Source organism: Pogoniulus pusillus, chromosome 9 (genome assembly GCF_015220805.1).
Source record: "Pogoniulus pusillus isolate bPogPus1 chromosome 9, bPogPus1.pri, whole genome shotgun sequence".
Lineage (NCBI taxonomy): Eukaryota > Metazoa > Chordata > Aves > Piciformes > Lybiidae > Pogoniulus > Pogoniulus pusillus.
Window position 1 is genome coordinate 32,574,996 of NC_087272.1, and position 19,350 is coordinate 32,594,345.

At 40.2% G+C, this 19,350-nt stretch overlaps 1 protein-coding gene across 2 annotated transcripts in view; it reads right to left on the minus strand.

Moving 5' to 3' along the window:
• Positions 1-19,350, minus strand: part of ARAP2 (ArfGAP with RhoGAP domain, ankyrin repeat and PH domain 2) — a 147,926-nt gene that overhangs the window by 101,552 nt on the left and 27,024 nt on the right. For both annotated transcript variants that reach the window (XM_064149116.1, XM_064149115.1), the window contains exons 6-9: positions 18,834-19,190; positions 16,606-16,675; positions 10,967-11,087; positions 7,581-7,762 (exon numbers count right to left, since the gene is read on the minus strand). In XM_064149116.1, coding sequence (XP_064005186.1) covers positions 7,581-7,762; positions 10,967-11,087; positions 16,606-16,675; positions 18,834-19,190 — 730 coding nt within the window. The remainder of the gene's footprint in view (positions 1-7,580; positions 7,763-10,966; positions 11,088-16,605; positions 16,676-18,833; positions 19,191-19,350) is intronic.

The window sequence follows — 19,350 nt, forward strand, 5'->3', positions numbered from 1 at the left end:
GAAAAAGAAAATAAAGGAAAGGAAAAAGAAAAAAAGAAATCAGGTATTACCACTGGTATGTTTAATGTTACTTCTGTCCCAGGCATGGCAAATACACACCAGTAACAGGACAGGTAAAAAAGTGGTTTACATTGTGCTCAATTTAAAGAAGAAAAGGCAAACCAAAGCTAGTGAGTAGTTTTTCATCGTGTCTCCTCTGAGAACTCAGTCCTATGTTTACATTTAAACAGGAATCAAGTGCATGCAAAGCAATGTTCTAGCTGCCTTTAATGACCTGGTATATTGAGCTACTGAAAAAGGAGAGATCTGATTGTTCTGGAAAAATAAGGGATTTTTCATTCTTATTGTCATCTCATTTCAGTGTATCTATACATATATGTAGAGACATTGTTTATGAAGTGACAGTGAAGGCAGAAAAAAAATATCACTTGTTGATGTGATTTAAAAAAACAATAAATCAACAAATGCAGATCTGGTCTACCCTCAGAAATTAAAGTACACATAATGATGGTCTCTGTCTTCTGGGAAAGGCTTTTGATCCAATAGATTATTTGATGATGGAATTTGAAACCATGCTAGAAAGTCTTAAATGGCAGTAACATATATAGTGATGGATAATGCTCTCAGGTGATTCCTCTCGTCTTAGAAAAGGGATTTCCCCAATAGTGCATTGATAATATTACCACAGAATGGTAGTAGTTGGAAGGCACCAGAGGAGGATCACCAAGTCCAACCTCCCTGCCAAGGCTGGACCCTCACAGGGTCACCCAGAGAAAGTCACATAGGAACATTATAACCTAAAATGTTTTTCACACGATGTGTGCTGTGGCTTTTTTCCTTCTTAATATTCAAACAAATCCTACTTTTCCTCACTGTTCCTTTATACCTGATCAAGGTAGCTGGCTGTGCATGTCTTAGTCATTCAGAAAGCTTGACTGAGCAATACTGAGAAGCTGAAAACTTTGCCATTTACCTTCCTCCTTCTCTACACTCCAACCCTAATCAAATTAATCACAGGGCTTTTGATCACTGTGGAAGTATTAAGCTTATTACATCTCACTAAGATCTTAACAGCATAAAAACAAACTAACAAGAAAAACAAAATCCTCATGGAGCCAAAGCTTAACTCCACAGAGAAAGACTTAACATTAACGTTTTGATCTTTCTTTCACAGAATTCCCATTTATGCTTTTCTCTAGGAGCTTTATGTCTCAATCCACCTGGAACAAGATCCCACTTCATTGGTTTGGAATGTAAAACGTGGATCTTCCCCATAAAGGTGCTCTTCTTTTTTCTGTCCAATTCAATGGCCTTGCTTTAATAAACATCATTTAAAATCTGATTGTAATCTTTTTTTTTTTTAGAACAGGAGTGCAGTTAGTTTAAAAGTGAGGATTGAAAAATGTGATTCAGTGTATTTAAAAGAGAGGCTGGATTGTTTGCTTCCACTTCAAGTCACCAGTGAATCAGTATATCTTATTTTAAAACACTTCCTCACATTGATCTTTACCCCTTCAATGTCTTTGGTATATTTCTGGGTGGTTTTGGTTCTGCTTTGTTTTCTTTAAACTTCTACAGATTTGTATCACTCTGAAGAATACAAAGTGAATGAATCAAACAAGGGGGAAAAGGGACAAATGTTCATTTAGTTTTCTGTTATCTCTATCTAGTTAAGGCATTCCTGAAAACATGTCTGATCAGTCAGCATCAGTGGTCAAGTAGAGACCCCCTGCTTTGGAGGAAGGGCTTTCAGCGAGCATTCCAGTGGTTTTCACTGGTAACAGCTTATCACCACACCATCTCCAAGAGGAACATTTTATTTTTTCATTCTCAGTAATCGAACTCTCTCTCCTCTCATCCACTATCTGAAAGGTCTTCTTATTCCTCCTCCCACTTTCTTTTGCTGCCTTTAATCCCACACCTTTTCCCCATAGCTTCCTTTCCAAAACTGCCTAGTGGTTTTGCTCAGAGAGATGTTGAGGTGCTGGAAGGTGTCCAGAGGAGGGTGACAAAGTTGGTGAGGGGCCTGGAACACAAACCCTATGAGGAGAGGCTGAGGGAGCTGGGGGTGTTTAGCCTGCAGAAGAGGAGGCTCAGGGGTGACCTCATTGCTGTCTACAACTACCTGAAGGGAGGTTGTCTCCCAGGCAACCAGCAATAAAACAAGGGGACACAGTCTCAAGTTGTGCTGGGGGAAGTATAGGCTGGATGTTAGGAGGAAGTTCTTCACAGAGAGAGTGATTGGCATTGGAATGGGCTGCCCAGGGAGGTGGTGGAGTCACCGTCCCTGGAGGTCTTCAAGAAGAGACTGGATGAGGCACCTTGTGCCATTGTTTAGTTGACTGGCTAAGGCTGGGACCTAGGTTGGCCTGGATGATCTTGGAGGTCTCTTCCAAGCTGCTTGATTCTATGAAAACCTTTAAGCAAATGTTTTGCTTTCTACTCAACTTCCATTCAAATCCTCTACCCAGGCGTGCTAAACCTGATGATCTCCAGTGGCCCCCTCAAAATCCCACCATTCTGTGATCCCTGCTGCCATCACCTTGAATACATTTCACATTCACAAATGTTAGCAAGATGATACAACAAAGAATGTAAATACACTGAAAAGGCTTTCTCGGGCTACTTTAGCACGACAGTCAGTACTATTGGTCTTTAGGGCTTCATTTAACTACTTGTCTCTGTTCACCTTCCATTGTTAGACACTTTATACTGTACTTAACAGGTCCTTTACTTCATTTTTTTTTTTTTAGTTTCTTTTTCTCATCCATTACATTTTATGATTATTAATCAGCATTACATTTTTATCAGGGAAAAACAGAACATTCCCTAATGAACAAGCCCCTTGCAGTGCATCATTATAAATTCCTATTGCTATACAGCAAAGTGTTACAGAGTTCTAAATCTCAGCCCAACCACATCATCGCACAGAAACACAGAACACCAGGTTGGAAGGGACCCCAAGGATTATCTAGTCCAACCTTTATAGGTGACAGTGCAGTTGAAATGAGGTGGCCCAGCACCTTGTCAAGCTGAGTCTTCAAAGTGTCCAATGTAGGGGATTCCCTTGCTCCTTTTGGGAGATGATTCCAGTGTCTAACTGTTCTCACAGTGAAACATTTTCTTCTAGCACTGCTATTTCAGAGAATTACAGAGTGGTTGGGGTTGGAAGGGACTTCTAAAGATCATCTAATCCAGGCCCCCTATGTGGACAGGGATCTTTTGCTACATCATGTAGCTCAGAGCACTCTTTAAGCTGGTCTTACTCATCAGAGCTAGGAAAGTCTTACAGACACACACACACACACACATCCCTTCCATTCCCTCCACTCACATTCACATAACTTCCTCTTTCAGAACACCAGTCTCAAGTATCATCTATGACTTGCCCTTCCATCTCTCCCCTTATTAGTTCTATGCAACAACCTACCCTTTGTGATCTTCTACCTGCTGAAGAAATACATGTTTTAGTTCTTCTTTAAATGCACCATTAGCATTAGAGAGGAAATGACATTTACTAGGCACCCTTCTTACTGGTTCACTCAACATGAATAAACATTTCCATCTGCCACAGAGCAAATCATTTCAATCTTCAACAGAACAAAACCCCCTCTGAAATCAATAAGAGCATCAAGCCAAAATGAAACAAGAGGTTTTCAATAGGAAATGGATGCTATTGCTTGTACACAACAGAGGGAATACTCATTGCTATTCAAGCTTGGAGTCATGCATGGAGGGGAAAAAAGTCACAAATAATTATGGCAGGCAGCCATACAAACCATTTCCCAGTCCTTAGAGTTGGCAAAGTTTCCTCAACTATCCCAGGTAAATACATCTATTTCAAAACCATTCAAAGCAGCAACAAAAGAGAAGCCTGAATTGTCTTCATCAAAGCTGAATGCTAGTGCAACCACCGTGACACCTAGACCCTCCCTGACTTTAGATCCCAGTGACTCCAACACACCATAAGCAAGTGGGCATATTGTAGCAGCCCAGGCAAGCATCTGTCAGAGCTCTTCTGATGGTCACAGATGGGAGGTTATCACTGGCACCACCAGAGCAGACTGACATTTCAAGCCAATGTCTGAGCTGTCACGAAGGTCCCAATGACATGTTTTTATTTAAGCAGGAATGATTTTGAAATAGAAATGGGAATTTCAGCAAGTTGCAAGTTGAACAAATTGATTCTGTACGATCTATTTTTCACTTTTGCTCCAGAGAGGAAGTTTAAGAAATTCACACTACATGAAGAGTCAAAGAAATTGATGGTTTCATACTAGCACTATATCACTGCCAGAAGCACAAGGTAAACCAATCATTTTTTAACTAGAAATGGAGCTGAGACATGATGTTCTGATCTCAATCTGAACTTCAAGAAGTTCACGGTGGTTATGTTAGGATCTGGCATTTGGCTTAGGATCTTCTCCACTTTTAACAATGAAGAAAAAAAAAATAGCTTTTAAAGTAACAGTGGACTCTCCTCTATCAAGTTTAATAGAAATCAATGAATCAGCTTGAGCTGAACTCATTTCAACATTGCAAGCAGTCTAAATAGGTGTCTTTTAGCACTGCAGCTATAATAAACCCCTTTAACTCTCTCTGGGAGTCGTTCTAGCATGGATGTGAATTCCAATATGAACAGGATTTGAGGACATCCCTGGACATATTTGCTTGGTAATTAATAGCTAAAGTACAAACTAGTGACGGGGGAAAGATTTTTGGACCAACAGAGCCCTCTAGTGGATTCGTGGGGTACTATTCGGGTTTCTCTTCAGTGCTGCAGTAAAAATAATTCTGTTTTCAACTTGAAAATAAAAGAGGTATAGAAAGAAAAATTACAGACTATGAAAGCTTAAAAGACAGAAACTATTTATTCTGATTTCCAAATAGCCAGAGATCATGTGAAGAAAGAGACACTGTCCAAATGGAGGAGTTAAAAAGAAGCCTCTTAAGACCACTTGATATTTTGAGCGTTAAATAAATAAGCTGTGGGAAGAAACTGGGTTTGCACCATTGTTTGTAATATTCAGACAGCAGAGGAAGTTGACAGGCTGGCAGCACATCTAACCTTCACTCTGTTTCAGGGATTGATTCTGCTTTGTCTTCTGCTGCACTGCAGTCAGTGATCTCTGCAGAGCATCCATGTAGCAGAAGGGAATAAACATCTAGTAGAAAGGCTGTGTAAGGGAATGCTTTCATGATCAGTTAAAGCAACTCCGAAATCAATGATGTTGAAAGGGCAGAGCTGATACAACTTACCACACAGCTGCACAAGCAAAAGAACAACTCGCACACACAAAGTAATAGTTTAAGAAATATAACCTGGAAGAAAGTAAATTGATGCAGGGAAGGAGGGGGAGCAAGCTTAGATTATTTTAGATAGTCAGTCTGCACCCTAAAAACATAACAGGGCAATCAAGAACTTTTCATCAATGAAAGGCTGTGGAGAGTTTTGTGTTAACACACATAGGCAGGAAAAGCCACTCAGCATAGTGGGCAGAGCTGGGAGTGCCCCATATCAACACAGAATAAGCAAAGGACTACTTGAGGCAAGGAGGATGCTCCCAATAGTTACATGCAGGTAGAGGAAAAAAGAAGGATGAGAGCAAAGATTTGATGCCTGGTACCGAGACACTCAAGAGGGACACAGCTAGTTTCAAATGACCTATTACTCTGGAAAATAAATTCCTCCACAAGTCTGCACACCTCACTGAAGCACCACATTTGTCCCTTAACCAAGAAACTCAGAACATCCATAAGGGAGCACTTAAAAGGTTTCAGGGTCATCAGATGAATATAAGATTGATTCTGAAGGTAGAGGTGGCTCATTATCACGAACATCTACAAAGAAAAGACTCTCACTGATGAGAATGCATCACAGGCATTCTCACTGATGAAACCCCATTGGAACACTAACACTGAGCATTACAACACAGTGTGGGTCATCCCACAGGCAAACTATCAAGTTAAGCTGGTCAACTTCATTCTTTATACTGAAAGAACGTCAGAAAACCTTATCAAGTACAGGGTCAGGGTGGGAACGTGGTGTTTGCATTTTGATTTTGTTCCTCCTTTAAAAACTCTCTAGATGCAAGCTCTATATAAATAAGCAAACTGGCAGGTCACCTAATCATTACAATAATCAAGACTGAGGATTTCAGTCTAAGCTAGAGTGTTGCACTCAGCTACAAACACCAATTTCTCTTCATGGTGTTTCATTCAGCAAAACACATGCTGCAGGCTTAAATTCAAATGCCATGTAGCCAATACACTTCTAGTAAATTATTACATGTCTATATAATTTGTGGAGTTTTGTTATAGCTGCAGAACATTATAAGCCCTAAATTGCATCATGTTTTTGATTAGCTAGTTGCTGACTGACCTCAAAGAACCTGACAAGTAGAACTTCCTTGGAGCAAAGTGGTGGGGAATAAAAAAAAAATAGAAAAAAACAAGTCTTTCTCAGTCTCCAATTTCTGGCCATACCCAGGGACAGAATAAGATCTAATCTTGAACATTATGTGGTCCCACCAACCCATCAAAGCAATTTCACACTTTAGAGGAAAGTGACACCCTGAAGGTGTTCAAGAAAAGACTGGATGAGGCACTTAGTGCCATGGTCTAGTTGATTAGACAGGGTTGGGTGATAGGTTGGAGTGATGATCTTGGAGGTCTCTTCCAACCTGGTTGATTCTATGATTCTCTGAACTCCAAAATGACAAGCCTGAAAGACCATTCACATTTGAAACAGGAGTTTGCCTTTACACAAACTTGAGAGAAAATAAGAACAAGGCAAGCATGTAACAACACCTCCTCCAAATGCCTTCCCACGTTCCAGTTACTTGTGGGTCATTGACTTCTTCAGAGAGAAGTAACAGCTTCCATCTAATGTCCTGCAACAGATTCTGCTTCCACAAGGTCACACATTCATTGAACACAATTATCCCCACATATCCCCTGCCTACAGCATCCCTAGGAGTTCCACAGCTAACAACTTTATATCATAATTTAGGCATGCCTAACACAACCCAAAATCCCTTAGATTTTGGGAGCTGAAATGACAGGCCTACAAATGGCTTTAAATTAATGCAGTGCACAACAGGAACTGGCCAGTCTAGGTTCTTAAAAACACAAAGAACAGCAGCTTTGAACATTTAGCTGAAGCATCACTTAAACATCACAACTTGCTTCTGTATGGTACACTTTCCAGAGCACTGCATTACAGAGCAGTGAAACCAGTGCACAAAATAAGGCTCCTGATTTAGTAGAGTGCTTATGGCACACATTTTAAGAGTGAATTAATCCCAGCCCTTGCCACTAACCTGTTGTGACACTTGGGGCTTTTCACTTCACCTGACTATATATTCCTTTTTTTTTTTCCCATTATACAATAGACATAATGATACTTTGCCTGCTTTTTCTGAAGCCTTCTGAGGACTGCAGCAATAAAGTACTACATAAAAAGAGATATGCATTTATATTGAAATGCACCTATTCGCAGAGAGCCATCAATCTCCAACTCACTAGTTAAACCACCTTCAGAAGCATTCATTCACAAAAAAAGCATATGAAAAATTTACCTGCTCGTTTTTGCAGATCCACACAGTATTCCCCTGAAGCAGAATAAAGATTTTGGCTTTGTATCCTTTCAGCTCAAGATATCCACTTTTCTCAGGGGCGACAGAAGTTCGAGAGTGAGAGTTATTATCAGACTGCCATTTCAAGGCATTGAGCATGGTGTTAACCCAGTCATTCCTTTCTTCTAACCAAGAAAAAAAATTAGACAAAGACATCTGGTTAAGCAGCAGCTCCATTCTTCTCTACATGTGGCTTTTACTGTTTCTCCTCTTATACTATGCTGGTTGATGGTATAGCTATACCACCTCGGAGAGAACATCCACCTTGAGGAGGAGATGTAATTAAGAGTAACAGGAGTGGTTAGCAAAGACAGACATTTAGTTAACTTCCAACAAGCACCACACAGTTGAAAGTTACACAGAAATGGATGAGCAAGATTCTTAAAATTATGACTACTACTTCAGAGATCCTTCGATCCAGACAGCTTTAAGACTGAGGAGGTAGACAGGTGGCTCGTTCACCTTCTGGAAGCTAGATCAATGGCACTATAATACAGAAGTTATGTAAGCAAAGAGCAGGGAGCCTAAATATCATCTGTCACCAGAGGCAAGACATTGCCAAAGCTGTTCTGTGTCTGGACACGCTTTTAAGCAAAAACATTTGGCAATTCACAATCTATTCCATTAAGGTGTAGTGGTTAAGCTTGATATTGTCAAGGGTACTGAGTAATCAAGAAAATGCATGTTTGAATATCTTTGCATGCATTATTAATTTAACATCTTACAAATACATGCACACAAGTAGGTGAAGTAATGAAGTTCCACTATGTTCAGATATTTCACCAGACTAAGATCAATATACTTTAATGCTGAATACTCTGAATGAATTAAGGCTTGCCCCATGCGACTGGAACATCATGAATATTTCACATCTTTGCTCCAAAACACAGGTTGTGAAATTTATTGGGAAGGAGGGGTAGGGAGGGAAGGAAAGCTTTATCCACAGTATATATGGGTGTTGAACACTGCAAAGAGCACCATTACAACAGGAATGTGCTTACTTCCTAAATGCAATAAGGAGGAGCAAATATATGAATTTAAGCCTCAGGAGACACCTGATGAACAGGAAGACAGCAGCCTGACAGACAAGCACAGGAATGGTGATCTGAGTCCTCTCCTTAGAAGTTTTATGGAATCATAGAATTATTTTTGTTGAAAAAGATCTTGAGGACCAAGTCAAATCATTGTCTAACTCTACCAAATCTGGGGCTAGACCATGGCCCTTAGCACCACACCTCTGCAATTTTGAAATACTTCCAGGGATGGAGATTCATCCACCCCCCTGGGCAGCCTGATCCAATCTTTGAGAACCCTTTCAGTCAAGAAGTTTCTTCTCATATCCAATCAGCACCTCCCCTGGTGCAACTTGAGGCCATTTCCTCTCCTCCTATCACTTGTTACCTGGGAGAAGACACCAACACCCACCTCACTCCAACCTCCTTTAAAGCACTTTGGCACTTTGGGAAGATGACTGGAATATTTCAGTTTAGTTGAGGGCACGAAATTATAAGTTGGGTTGTTTGGGGGGGTGGGGGGGGGGGGGTTGGGGGGTTTGATGGCATTTCACTCCACATAAACAGAATCTTACTGCATCTAAGCAGATTCTGCTCCGTTTCATTGCTATCCCCTAACTGCTAAAATTTTTGCCCCAAAACATCCCTAGACTTTCCAAAGCATTATACTGACTTCTTCCTTTTAGATATTTAAACCCATAACTGTGCCTTTTTGACATAACACAAAAAAAAAAAAAGAAAACCCCAACAAACAAACAAATAAATAAATCTGAGCCTCAAAAGAAAACTCAAAAGAGCACTATTTGTGGACTAATATTGGTGCCAAGGGACACAGGTCAACAAAGACAATCACAGCACTCCATTTTTATACTGCAGCAGTTAGAAAGTTAATAAATAAGATCCACAGGACAAACTGTATATGAAGTCCCTATTTAAAGATCTTTGGCCAAGAAGGTAAGTATCCTTAAAATAGCCCCCAAACAATTTCCAGCCACAAATCCACAGCAAGAATAGCGTCAAGTAACAGTTTGTGCACATAGCAGAAAGCAGGCAGAGTTATTTACATAATTTGCTAGGAATAAACCATCCAGCTGTGGATACAGTAAGGACCAAATGACCTGTACAACACAAATTTCTAACCTTAAGTGAACAGACAGGTTGTTATGTCCAAAGATGGTTAAATACTAAATGAAAATGCAATTTCATGTCTAGCAAGTGGTTGCTCTGAATATATTTTATAAGTCAGTCTAAGTTGTTAACATTTTTATAGTATTCAAAAGGCAATGGTCCATAAAGCAAATTATAGCCCTACAAAGTGTAGTGCACCAAGATTGTTATGTGCCAATTGATTAAAAAAAAAATAGTAAAAAAAAATAAATTGGGAAGAGAAAGGCAAGAATAATAAAAATAGACACACCAGCTAAGAGCATAAAAATGCCTGAAATGATTTGAACTAAACCTGATAAGAAGGATTTGTTCAGTGATGCCGCACTCCTGTTACAGCCTGCAGCAAATCTTTACAACCAAGCTATAACCCATAAAAATGGGATTTGATAATGGAAATGCTGAGAGACCCTTAGCCATAATGGGGCTGGCATGTACTGCTGTAAATACATACTGCATATTTAGAGAGATCCTTTTTTTTTTCCTAGGCATTCCATTTTATTTGATTGTTTCCATAAATAAGACATACATGCACTGCTATTGATTCCACATATTACTGCTCTAAGTTGATAAAGTATTAAATTAAAACGCATATTAACTTCCCTGCTACCATTCCCATTTGCATTCTCTATCAGTTCAGGGCTGAAAATACTACAGAAGGCAGTAAATAAAGACACAGAATAAAACCCAGATCACAGCATCGCATTGAAGCCATCAACTTCATTGTTGTTCTTTGTCAATTTTATATCGAGTGGTGACTGGGAGCAGATGGCTGAGAGCACACAGACTGTAAGAGCTGCTAGCAAGAGCTGAGCGACCTCCAGATAAATTTATCTTCAGGGAGGATAAGGAAGGAGGAGGAAGAGTTGGAAAAGAGTATTCTCAATTGGATATTTTTAAAAAGCATTCCCCAACTATTCCAGTTGTTCTTACAAAGCCTGAAGTTAATTCCAGTTGTTTTTACAAAGCCTACAGTTATCTCCAGTTGTTCTTACAAAGCCTACAGCTGTTATCTGCAGTTTCACTTTAGGAGCCCAAATGAGCAGTATTCCAGAAATATTTCTGGGACTAGAACAAGATGCACTTTACAGTTTAGAAGCAGTGATTATGCTGCTCTTTGGCAATCATTAGAATTACATGTGTGCTGCTTACCTTCTTTATCCACACGGAACACAAAAGTCCTATGGGATGTGACCACCTCAAATTTGTTCTCCCCGTGAACCCTTACAGTTGCTATAGCTGACAGCAGTATTATTCCCTTTGAGAACACCTCCTGTAACAAAAATGCAGTAGAAGTAGTTAACTGTCATGGAACATTAAATATCTCTCAGCTAATACCACTGGCCACAGTGTTTAGGCAGCTAACATACATATAGGCTACGATACTGAAAGTTTACCACATTATTAATGAAACCTATATGAAACAGGAGGAGAATTGTTCTGGCACTAGATTGTGTTATTTGAGGAACTAATTTTTCCCAAATCTGCTGATTTTCAACCAGGAAGAATGACCACAAAAGCCAGATAGGAAAAAAAAGTATTGCTCTGAGTACATTTTTTTCCAAGTAACTCATCTTTTAATCTAATTAACCTAGGTTATCCATATAGAAAAAAAGAGGTGTAACACCTTGGAAACACACTGCACAAATCCTGGCTTCCAGAGTGAACGCTGCTGCTGTTGTTTTCACTGTGCTTTGATCAATTGGCTTTCTGAGGAAGACAATTCAGATATATTGCTAAGATTTATGGTCCAGATGCAGTAATAGTCCAAGAGTCAGCTCCCCATAAAGAATCTGTACTGCAATAACTTGCCTCCCAAAGTATAAATTATTATAATAGACTTTATACAAGGCCTTAAGGAGCCACAGTGAATGCTAAGCATGAAGGATACAAAGGATTTGTTTGGTTGTTTGATTACTGAGTTTAATCTACTGCTGACTTTCACCAAATTCACACTCTGATGTTTCACTTCTAGGTAATAATGTGTATCTGGGAAGCAGTTTAGCAAGTTAAAAAACAGTAGAAATATCAAAACACATCTGAAGTGATGATGTTACTATAATTAAATGCAAGAGTCACTCTCAGAATGATTTTGGTGTTGTAAATCTCTCTTTGTTGTGGCTATATTTGATAGCAGAAAGCTTTTAACATATTTCTTAATAAGGTTGGATTTTCGTTGTCGCAATGACAAAACAAACTTATTACCTATGCTACTTCTAGAGAAGGTTCAGATCAAATTATACTATGGTGTATGCAGGCATCTACTGGCTGTGCTTGGTACTGTAAGAGAACAACTCAGGCTGCTGGAAGTCACAGCTATTTTATTTTCTTACAGGAGCAAGTCAGCTCCCTTTAAAGCAGAGCACAGCTTTGGTTTTGCTACTTAAACAATCAACATGTTAAAGCTTTGTTCTCCAAGGCATACAGATTTTCAAATACACTTCAAACCATAATGATATCTCAGTCTCTTTTTTTTTTTCTGCTGCAGCTTCTCTGTCATGGGCAAGCAATAATGCTTCCTGTTAAAAAGCTCTTGCTGATCGAGATACAATTTCTCTCTTTGAACAACTCCAGACTAGAAATTAGGCAAATGATTTAAAAATATAGAAAACAAAACCAAAAGAACCACAGATAAGAATGCCAAAGAGAGCTCTTCTGTTACCGAGAGCTGTACACTAGTTTTAGGGCTGCTAAAAAATCCTCAGACGGTGCAATTTGCTAGTGGGGAAAGAAAAATATTTTAGTTTATGTTGTTTGGGGGTTTTGATGTCAACTACTTTAATGAAAACTGATTTCTAAATACAGCCCAACACCACTCCTCGACAGTTGTGTGTCAGAGTTGGGCATAAAAAGATCCTGGAAAACACTGTTTTGCACAGCTCTGGTGTTCATTCCAGGAGAGTTTAACAATGACAATGCTTCATCTGCTTCACAGTGATTTTTTTGTTCTTTATTATGCTCACTTGCAACATAACAAAATATTTAAGTTCTCTTCCTAACAAAGCAAGACTTTTTTCCTAAATCCTGTCTTTGTCAGGGGCCCTGTTTCCAAATCAAGGCCTCCAGCAGGTTTTGCCTTAGTATAAAGTGCATTTTAGAACATCAGTACTCTGCTAAAAGCAGGAAGACCCTGGAAACAAAAGCTGTGCATATTGAGTAGCTGAGAAGAATTTTCAAATTCTACCTTCCCCTCTTCAGTTTCCAGGGGAAGAAGATTTCTTCCCCTCTTCTACCTTCCCTCTCACTCCAGTTAACCACACTCTGTTAAAACAAAAGTAGAGAGGATGTTGCTCTGACCACACCAACTTGTTCAGGATTATGACTGCAGAAGAAATGAGCAAAAATCACCGACTCAAAAAGTGCTCCTAGGTCAGCTCCTGTTTGTAGAAAACTAGCTTTATTCTTTCATGCAGGAAGGTATGAAGTAGAGATCTCTATCAGTTACAAACTGACACGCCATTAGATCAAGGTTAGGAAAATACGTAGAAAATGAAGGTTTAAATTATTCAAAGAAGCATTCAGATGGGTTAAGTACACATTTTCAGGAATCCTGCCCTCCCCATCCTCCACTTGTTTCACACTTCATCAGCAATGTAGCACACTTCTCCTTTTTGAAAACATCACTACTCTCAAGTTCCTAATTTGGATGATAAATAGAGGTATTTATTTTACCCAGAAACACTATTGATATTAAACAATTTCCTCCCACTGAGTCTATCCTTTTCTGCTCAGTCATCAGAAAAACATTCAAGTATAGATTGGTTTCCTTTTGAAAACTACTTTCAACTGAGATGTGAAACCAAGAGTGCAACAATTCCTTTAGAAGATGCCTGTCTGTGTGAAAGCATCCTTGAACATCATAGAACAGAGACAATTTGCCATTAAAATCTAAAGCTACCCAACAACTCCCCCATATAAACATACATACATAGTTAGCCAGGTAGCTAGCAGGAGGGATCTGCTGCCTTGCAAAGAACTGTACATCTATCTGTGTCCTCCACCAGAACCAGCTCCTGACCTGCATGCAGGTCTTGAAGGGTTTGCAGATAGTTCCTTCCAATGTCAAGGTAACAACACACAATCAACAGTAAGAACCTGATGGTATCAATCCAGCAAACAATACAAATACCCTGGGTGTGGAAGTAGTAATCCTCCAGAGATCACTGCACCAAAACCTTCAGCTGCTCAGTGACATCACTGCTAACCCAGCACATTCCCACTGTGCACTGAAAACTACTGGCAGCCAACTATGTTTTCCTCCTATCTGCAAGTTCATTGAAGAGTTTCACCAATTCCTCAGTTCCCAGAACTTGCTTCAGATCTTTCAATTGTCAGACTGAAGAAGTTCCTAGCATCTGTGACTCACCAAGTTAATAAGCCAGATGCTGGTCAAACTCTATACACAGTGCCTCCTTCATTCCCAGGAATGAGGTTTTGTACTCAGATTCCAGGAAATGTGAGACAAAGAAGCTTCAGACCAAACTTTATGCAGACCCCTGTGACAGTTTAAACTTTTATATAGAGGATGCAGAGCTGGTAGCTGCCTATGCACGGTGTGAAACATTAACTATTCCCCTGAGCAGAAGGGAATCTCCTGTGACACACAACTATATTACAAGAACTATTCTGAAGTAACTGACCTCCAAACAACTTTTTCAGTGACCTTCAAAAAAATGAAATAAAAAAATCCCCAGTGCAGATACAAGATTTAAAATTCTCCATTAGCATTTCTTCCCCTAATTATGTTACAGATAGTGTTAAGCAAATCCCAGTGCTGTATTTTTCAAGTCTTTCTTAATGACTAACCCTGCTTTTCTGCTCCTCTGAAGCCTTGGGATAAATCCCACAAAAGGGTAATATTTTTTTTGTCACTGCAATCCAAATGTTATTCTATTGTTCCCTTCCTCAGCAAAATCATATCTTCTACTGTGAGTGAAGCAAAGTAATCAAGTAAAAACATGATTGTTTTGTGTTCCTAATCAGTAGGCATAAAAATCAATGTAAATAATTTTTTGAGCTTGTTCTTAATTTCTCTGGCCCCTCAGGAAATAAACACTCTTTTCCTACCTCAGCTCTAACCTCCTCAATCTACTAAAACAGGGCTGTGAGTGTGCATATTATAAAGCATCTATAGAACACTTATTGATTACCATCACCCAACACACTGCTTGGAATCATTTACCTGAAACTGTATTTTGTTCCTAATTTAACATCCAACTTTGACAGGAAATGCTTTCCCACATTTCAGATTGCAAACATGTACAGGCTGCACTCAGCACTGGTGAGGCCACACCTTGAGTACTAGGTTGAGATCTGGGACTCTCACTACAGGAAACCTTGAGTACTAGGTTGATATCTGTGATTCTCACTACAGCAAATCTTGAGTACTAGGTTGAGAACTGGGACTCTCACTACAGGAAAACTTGAGTACTAGGCTGAGATCAGGGACCCTCATTACAGGAAACCTTGAATACTAGGTTGAGATCTCCCATTCAAACATAATCTAATCCAATGATACTTGGATCACTCATAAGTCAGACAATTGTTCTGGTTGGAAGGGACCTTAAAAATCATCCAATTCCAACCCCTCTGCCATGGGCAGGGACACCTCTTGCTAGATAGAATCATAGAATCAGTCAGGGTTGGAAAGGACCACAAGGATCATCTAATTCCAAATCCCCTGCCATGGGCAGGGATACCCTACCCTACAGCAGACTGCCCACAGCTTCATCCAGCCTGGCCTTAAACACCTTCAGGGATGGGGCCTCAACCACCTCCCTGGGCAACCCATTCCAGGCTCTCACCACTCTCATGCTCAACAACTTCCTCCTCACATCCACTCTGACTCTCCTCACCTCCAGCTTTGCTCCATTCCCCCTAGTCCTGTCACTCCCTGATAGTCTAAAAAGTCCCTCCCCAGCTTTTTTGGAGGCCCCCTTCAGATAACGGATGGCCACAATAAGGTCACCTGGGAGCCTCCTCTTCTCCAGACTGAACAGCCCCAACTCTTTCAGTCTGTCCTCAAAGGAGAGCTGCTCCAGCCCTCTGAGCATCCTCGTGGCCCTTCTCTGGACATGCTCCAGCATGTTCACATCCTTCTTGTAATAGGGGCTCCAGAACTGGATGCAGGACTCCAGGTGGGGTCTCCCAAGAGCAGAGGGGGAGAATCACCTCCTTTGATCTGCTGGCCACACTTCTGATGCAGCCTAGGATCTAGCTGGCTTTCTGGGCTGCAAGTGCACACTGCTGGCTCCTGTTGAGCTTCTGGTCCAGCAGCACCCCCAAGTCCCTCTCCTCAGGGCTGCTCTCCAGCCAGTCACTGCCGAGCGTGTATTTGTGTTTGGGATTGCCTCGACCCAGATGATGCTTACTCAAGAGAGAGAAGACACATTTTCAATTGAAGAGAAAACAAGTGTGGGGCGAAAGATCTTCCACACCACATTTAATTTCTCCCTCTCAACACCTGGTTCCCCTGAGAAGTCACTCTGAGACTACCACCAAAGTCATCTGAAAAGATGTTTGCATGATCTCATTCTGGTTTTGCAGAATGCAGTAGTGCCATTCCTTCAAGGAAGTCAGGGGTCCTGATGATATCTACCTATACAAGCCCTTGCTGGAAACAAGAGGACAAACAATACATGAAGATCTCAAGGGCACTTCAATACAGTAGTTTGCAATTGCAAAGGAACTTAAGATGAATATTAATTTATAATGATTTCTGAAGTTCTCAGTGGTAACATGTTTCTTACACAGGTGCATTTTCCCAAACATAACCAAACCACACCACTCACCTTTTCATTGTTGTAGTAAGAAATGCTCTCTCCATCAAACTTAACCCAACGCTTCTGGAACACACGTTTGCTGTGAAACAAAAATTAACACAATTAGAATGATAAACACAAGTTAGTACTGGCTTTTAAGAATGTCTCTTTCCTCCCCATATGCTCCATATCGCATCTGAAGTGACATAGGAAAAAGAACTTTTTGTAAGGTAATTTTGTTTGAAACTAGCAAGGATGAAAACCTGATCATTGGAGACAAAGAAATACTCCAAACACAGAGTATACCTTTAAACCTTTAAGTGTTATAAGCTCTGTAAAATACTTTCCAAAAAAAGAAAGCTGAGGACCTGAAAAGACCACTTTATTGCCACATCCATGAGAAGGACATCTGTACATGCTGTGTCATCAACATTCCCTGAACACTGTCCTCTCTGGATAGTAACAAATAGTTGTCACAGCAAGTCATAGAATGGTTTGAGTTTGAAGGGACCTTTAAGATCGTCTAGTTCAAACCCCCTTTGCCATAGGCAGGGACATCTCCTACTAAATCAGTTTACACAAGGCACTATCCAACCTGGTTTTCAACATTTCCAGGCTTGGAGCCTCCACAACTTCTTTGGGCAACCTCTTCCAGTGCCTCACCACCCTCAAGGGGAAGAATTTCCTCCCAATGTCTCACCCAAATCCAGCTTCTTCCAGTTTGAAGCCACTAGCCCTTGTCCTGTGACTACCAGCCTTTGTCAAAAGTGCCTCTACAGCTCTCCTGCAGACCCCTTCAAATACTGGATGGCTGCTAGGAGGTCTGCCCAGAGGCTTGCCTTCTCCAAGCTGAAGAAGCCTGTCTCCACAGTAAAGGTGCTTCAGCACTCATCATCTTTGTGCTCTCTTCTGAACCTGATCTAACAATTCCATGTCATTCTTGTGTCCATATGTGGACACAGGACTGCAGGCAGGGTCTCAGACCACTTAAAAAGTACAGCATAAAATCTCATTTCAATCTGTACTATTAACTGGACATCATTAATGAGAAGCTCATGTGATTACCTCAGATTGCCACTAACTCATGCTTTATAATGACCTCAGAAAATTATTTTTACATAAACCTGAAGTAGTTATGAAGTTATGCTCATTAAAAATGACAGCCTATTAGTTATCATCTATGAAAGTTTCAATCCTAAAGTGTATTAAACAAGTTAATTAAGCAAGAACAAGACCTCACGTTAACATCTCCTTCTCTCAGCATTATTTCCTTTCCCTGTTAAATGAGTGCTCTGCTTTAGGATTAGTAGACCCTGATAGTTTATCAAAACTTTAATCAAATAAGTAGCCCTGGCTTAATTAACTTCTATTGTATTACTACAATAAATCATGATTTTTCATAACCTGGAAAGGCCAACTCAAAATCTGTTTTCCATTAAAATGTCAATAAACTTCAAGACGATGCAGGGAGGAAAACGTGAACCTCACTACCACATACAGTGTGAGTAAACTGCATAGCTTTGCAACTTACAGTGAGGGAACCAAAAAGAGAAGCTGAACTTTAAGTGCATCATCTGTAGCAATTTAAGATAATAGTCTTTTAGCAATTTAAGCAAACAGGACTTTTTAGGCTATCAGGGAGTGACAGGACTAGGGGGAATGGGTAGCATTACTAAGAAACTAAGAAGTCATAAGATATCTATGCTCACAAGGCAACAAAGATGGTTTAGAAGGGAAGTCTTACAGGAGCAACTGAGGCAACTGGGGTTGTTTAGGCTGGAGAAGAGGAGGCTGAGAGAAGACCTCACTGTCCTCTACAGTTTCCTGAAAGGAGGCTGGAGCAAGGGGGAGGTCAATCTCTTCTCCCTAGAATCAGGTAACAGAATGAGAGGAAATAGCCTCGAGGTGCACCGAGGGCGATTTAGGTTGAATATTAGGGAAAAAAAAAATCTAATTTTCTGCAAGAGTATTTAGGCCTTGGAACAGGCTGCCCAGGGAGGTGGGAGTCACCATCCCTGGAAGTGTTCAAGAAACATGTGGATGTGGCATTTGGGAACATGGCTTAATGGCTACAGCGGTCTTAGGTTGAAAGTTGGATCCCATGAACTTAGAGGTCTTTTCCAACTGAAACAATTCTAGGAAAATCAGCTCCTTTTCATTTCCCACCACAAACAATAAGCAGTGAGCAAATACAACCTTAACACATCTCATGCAAACACATTTTCACAATCAGACAGCAATCACTGTGAATACCATACCCTTGAGGGGATAATTTATCCAGCCATCCTGCTTTAACCTTCTTTACTGATGGTCCATAAAAACAAGCATATGGCGTTATTGATTCATTCCCACTCGAGCTTTGATCTCTGTCAAGTTGTTGAAAGTGCATTTGTTCATTGGCCAAGCCATCTGAATCTCCACTTTGTATCTTACTAGAAGATGCTGTGTGTATCTTGGATTTATTTTTCTTCCTCTTCAAAGGCAAAGAACGTTGTTCCACCATAGAATATACAGATTCACTTTCAGATTCTTCTGGGGCTAATGATTTGTTTTCCTGAGACAGGGATTCAGTTTTAGCAAATTCCTTTGTCTTCTCTTCCTGATTATTAAGGGGACTAGAAAGAAAAAGTGTGTTTTAAGATACTAATGCAATTGCAGAAATACATACAACTATTAATTAGAACAAACATAGTTAAGGTATATTACAAATGTTTAGAATCTGTTTAACCATTGAGACAGTTACAGACTCAATGTGTCTTACAGCTACAACCAGAC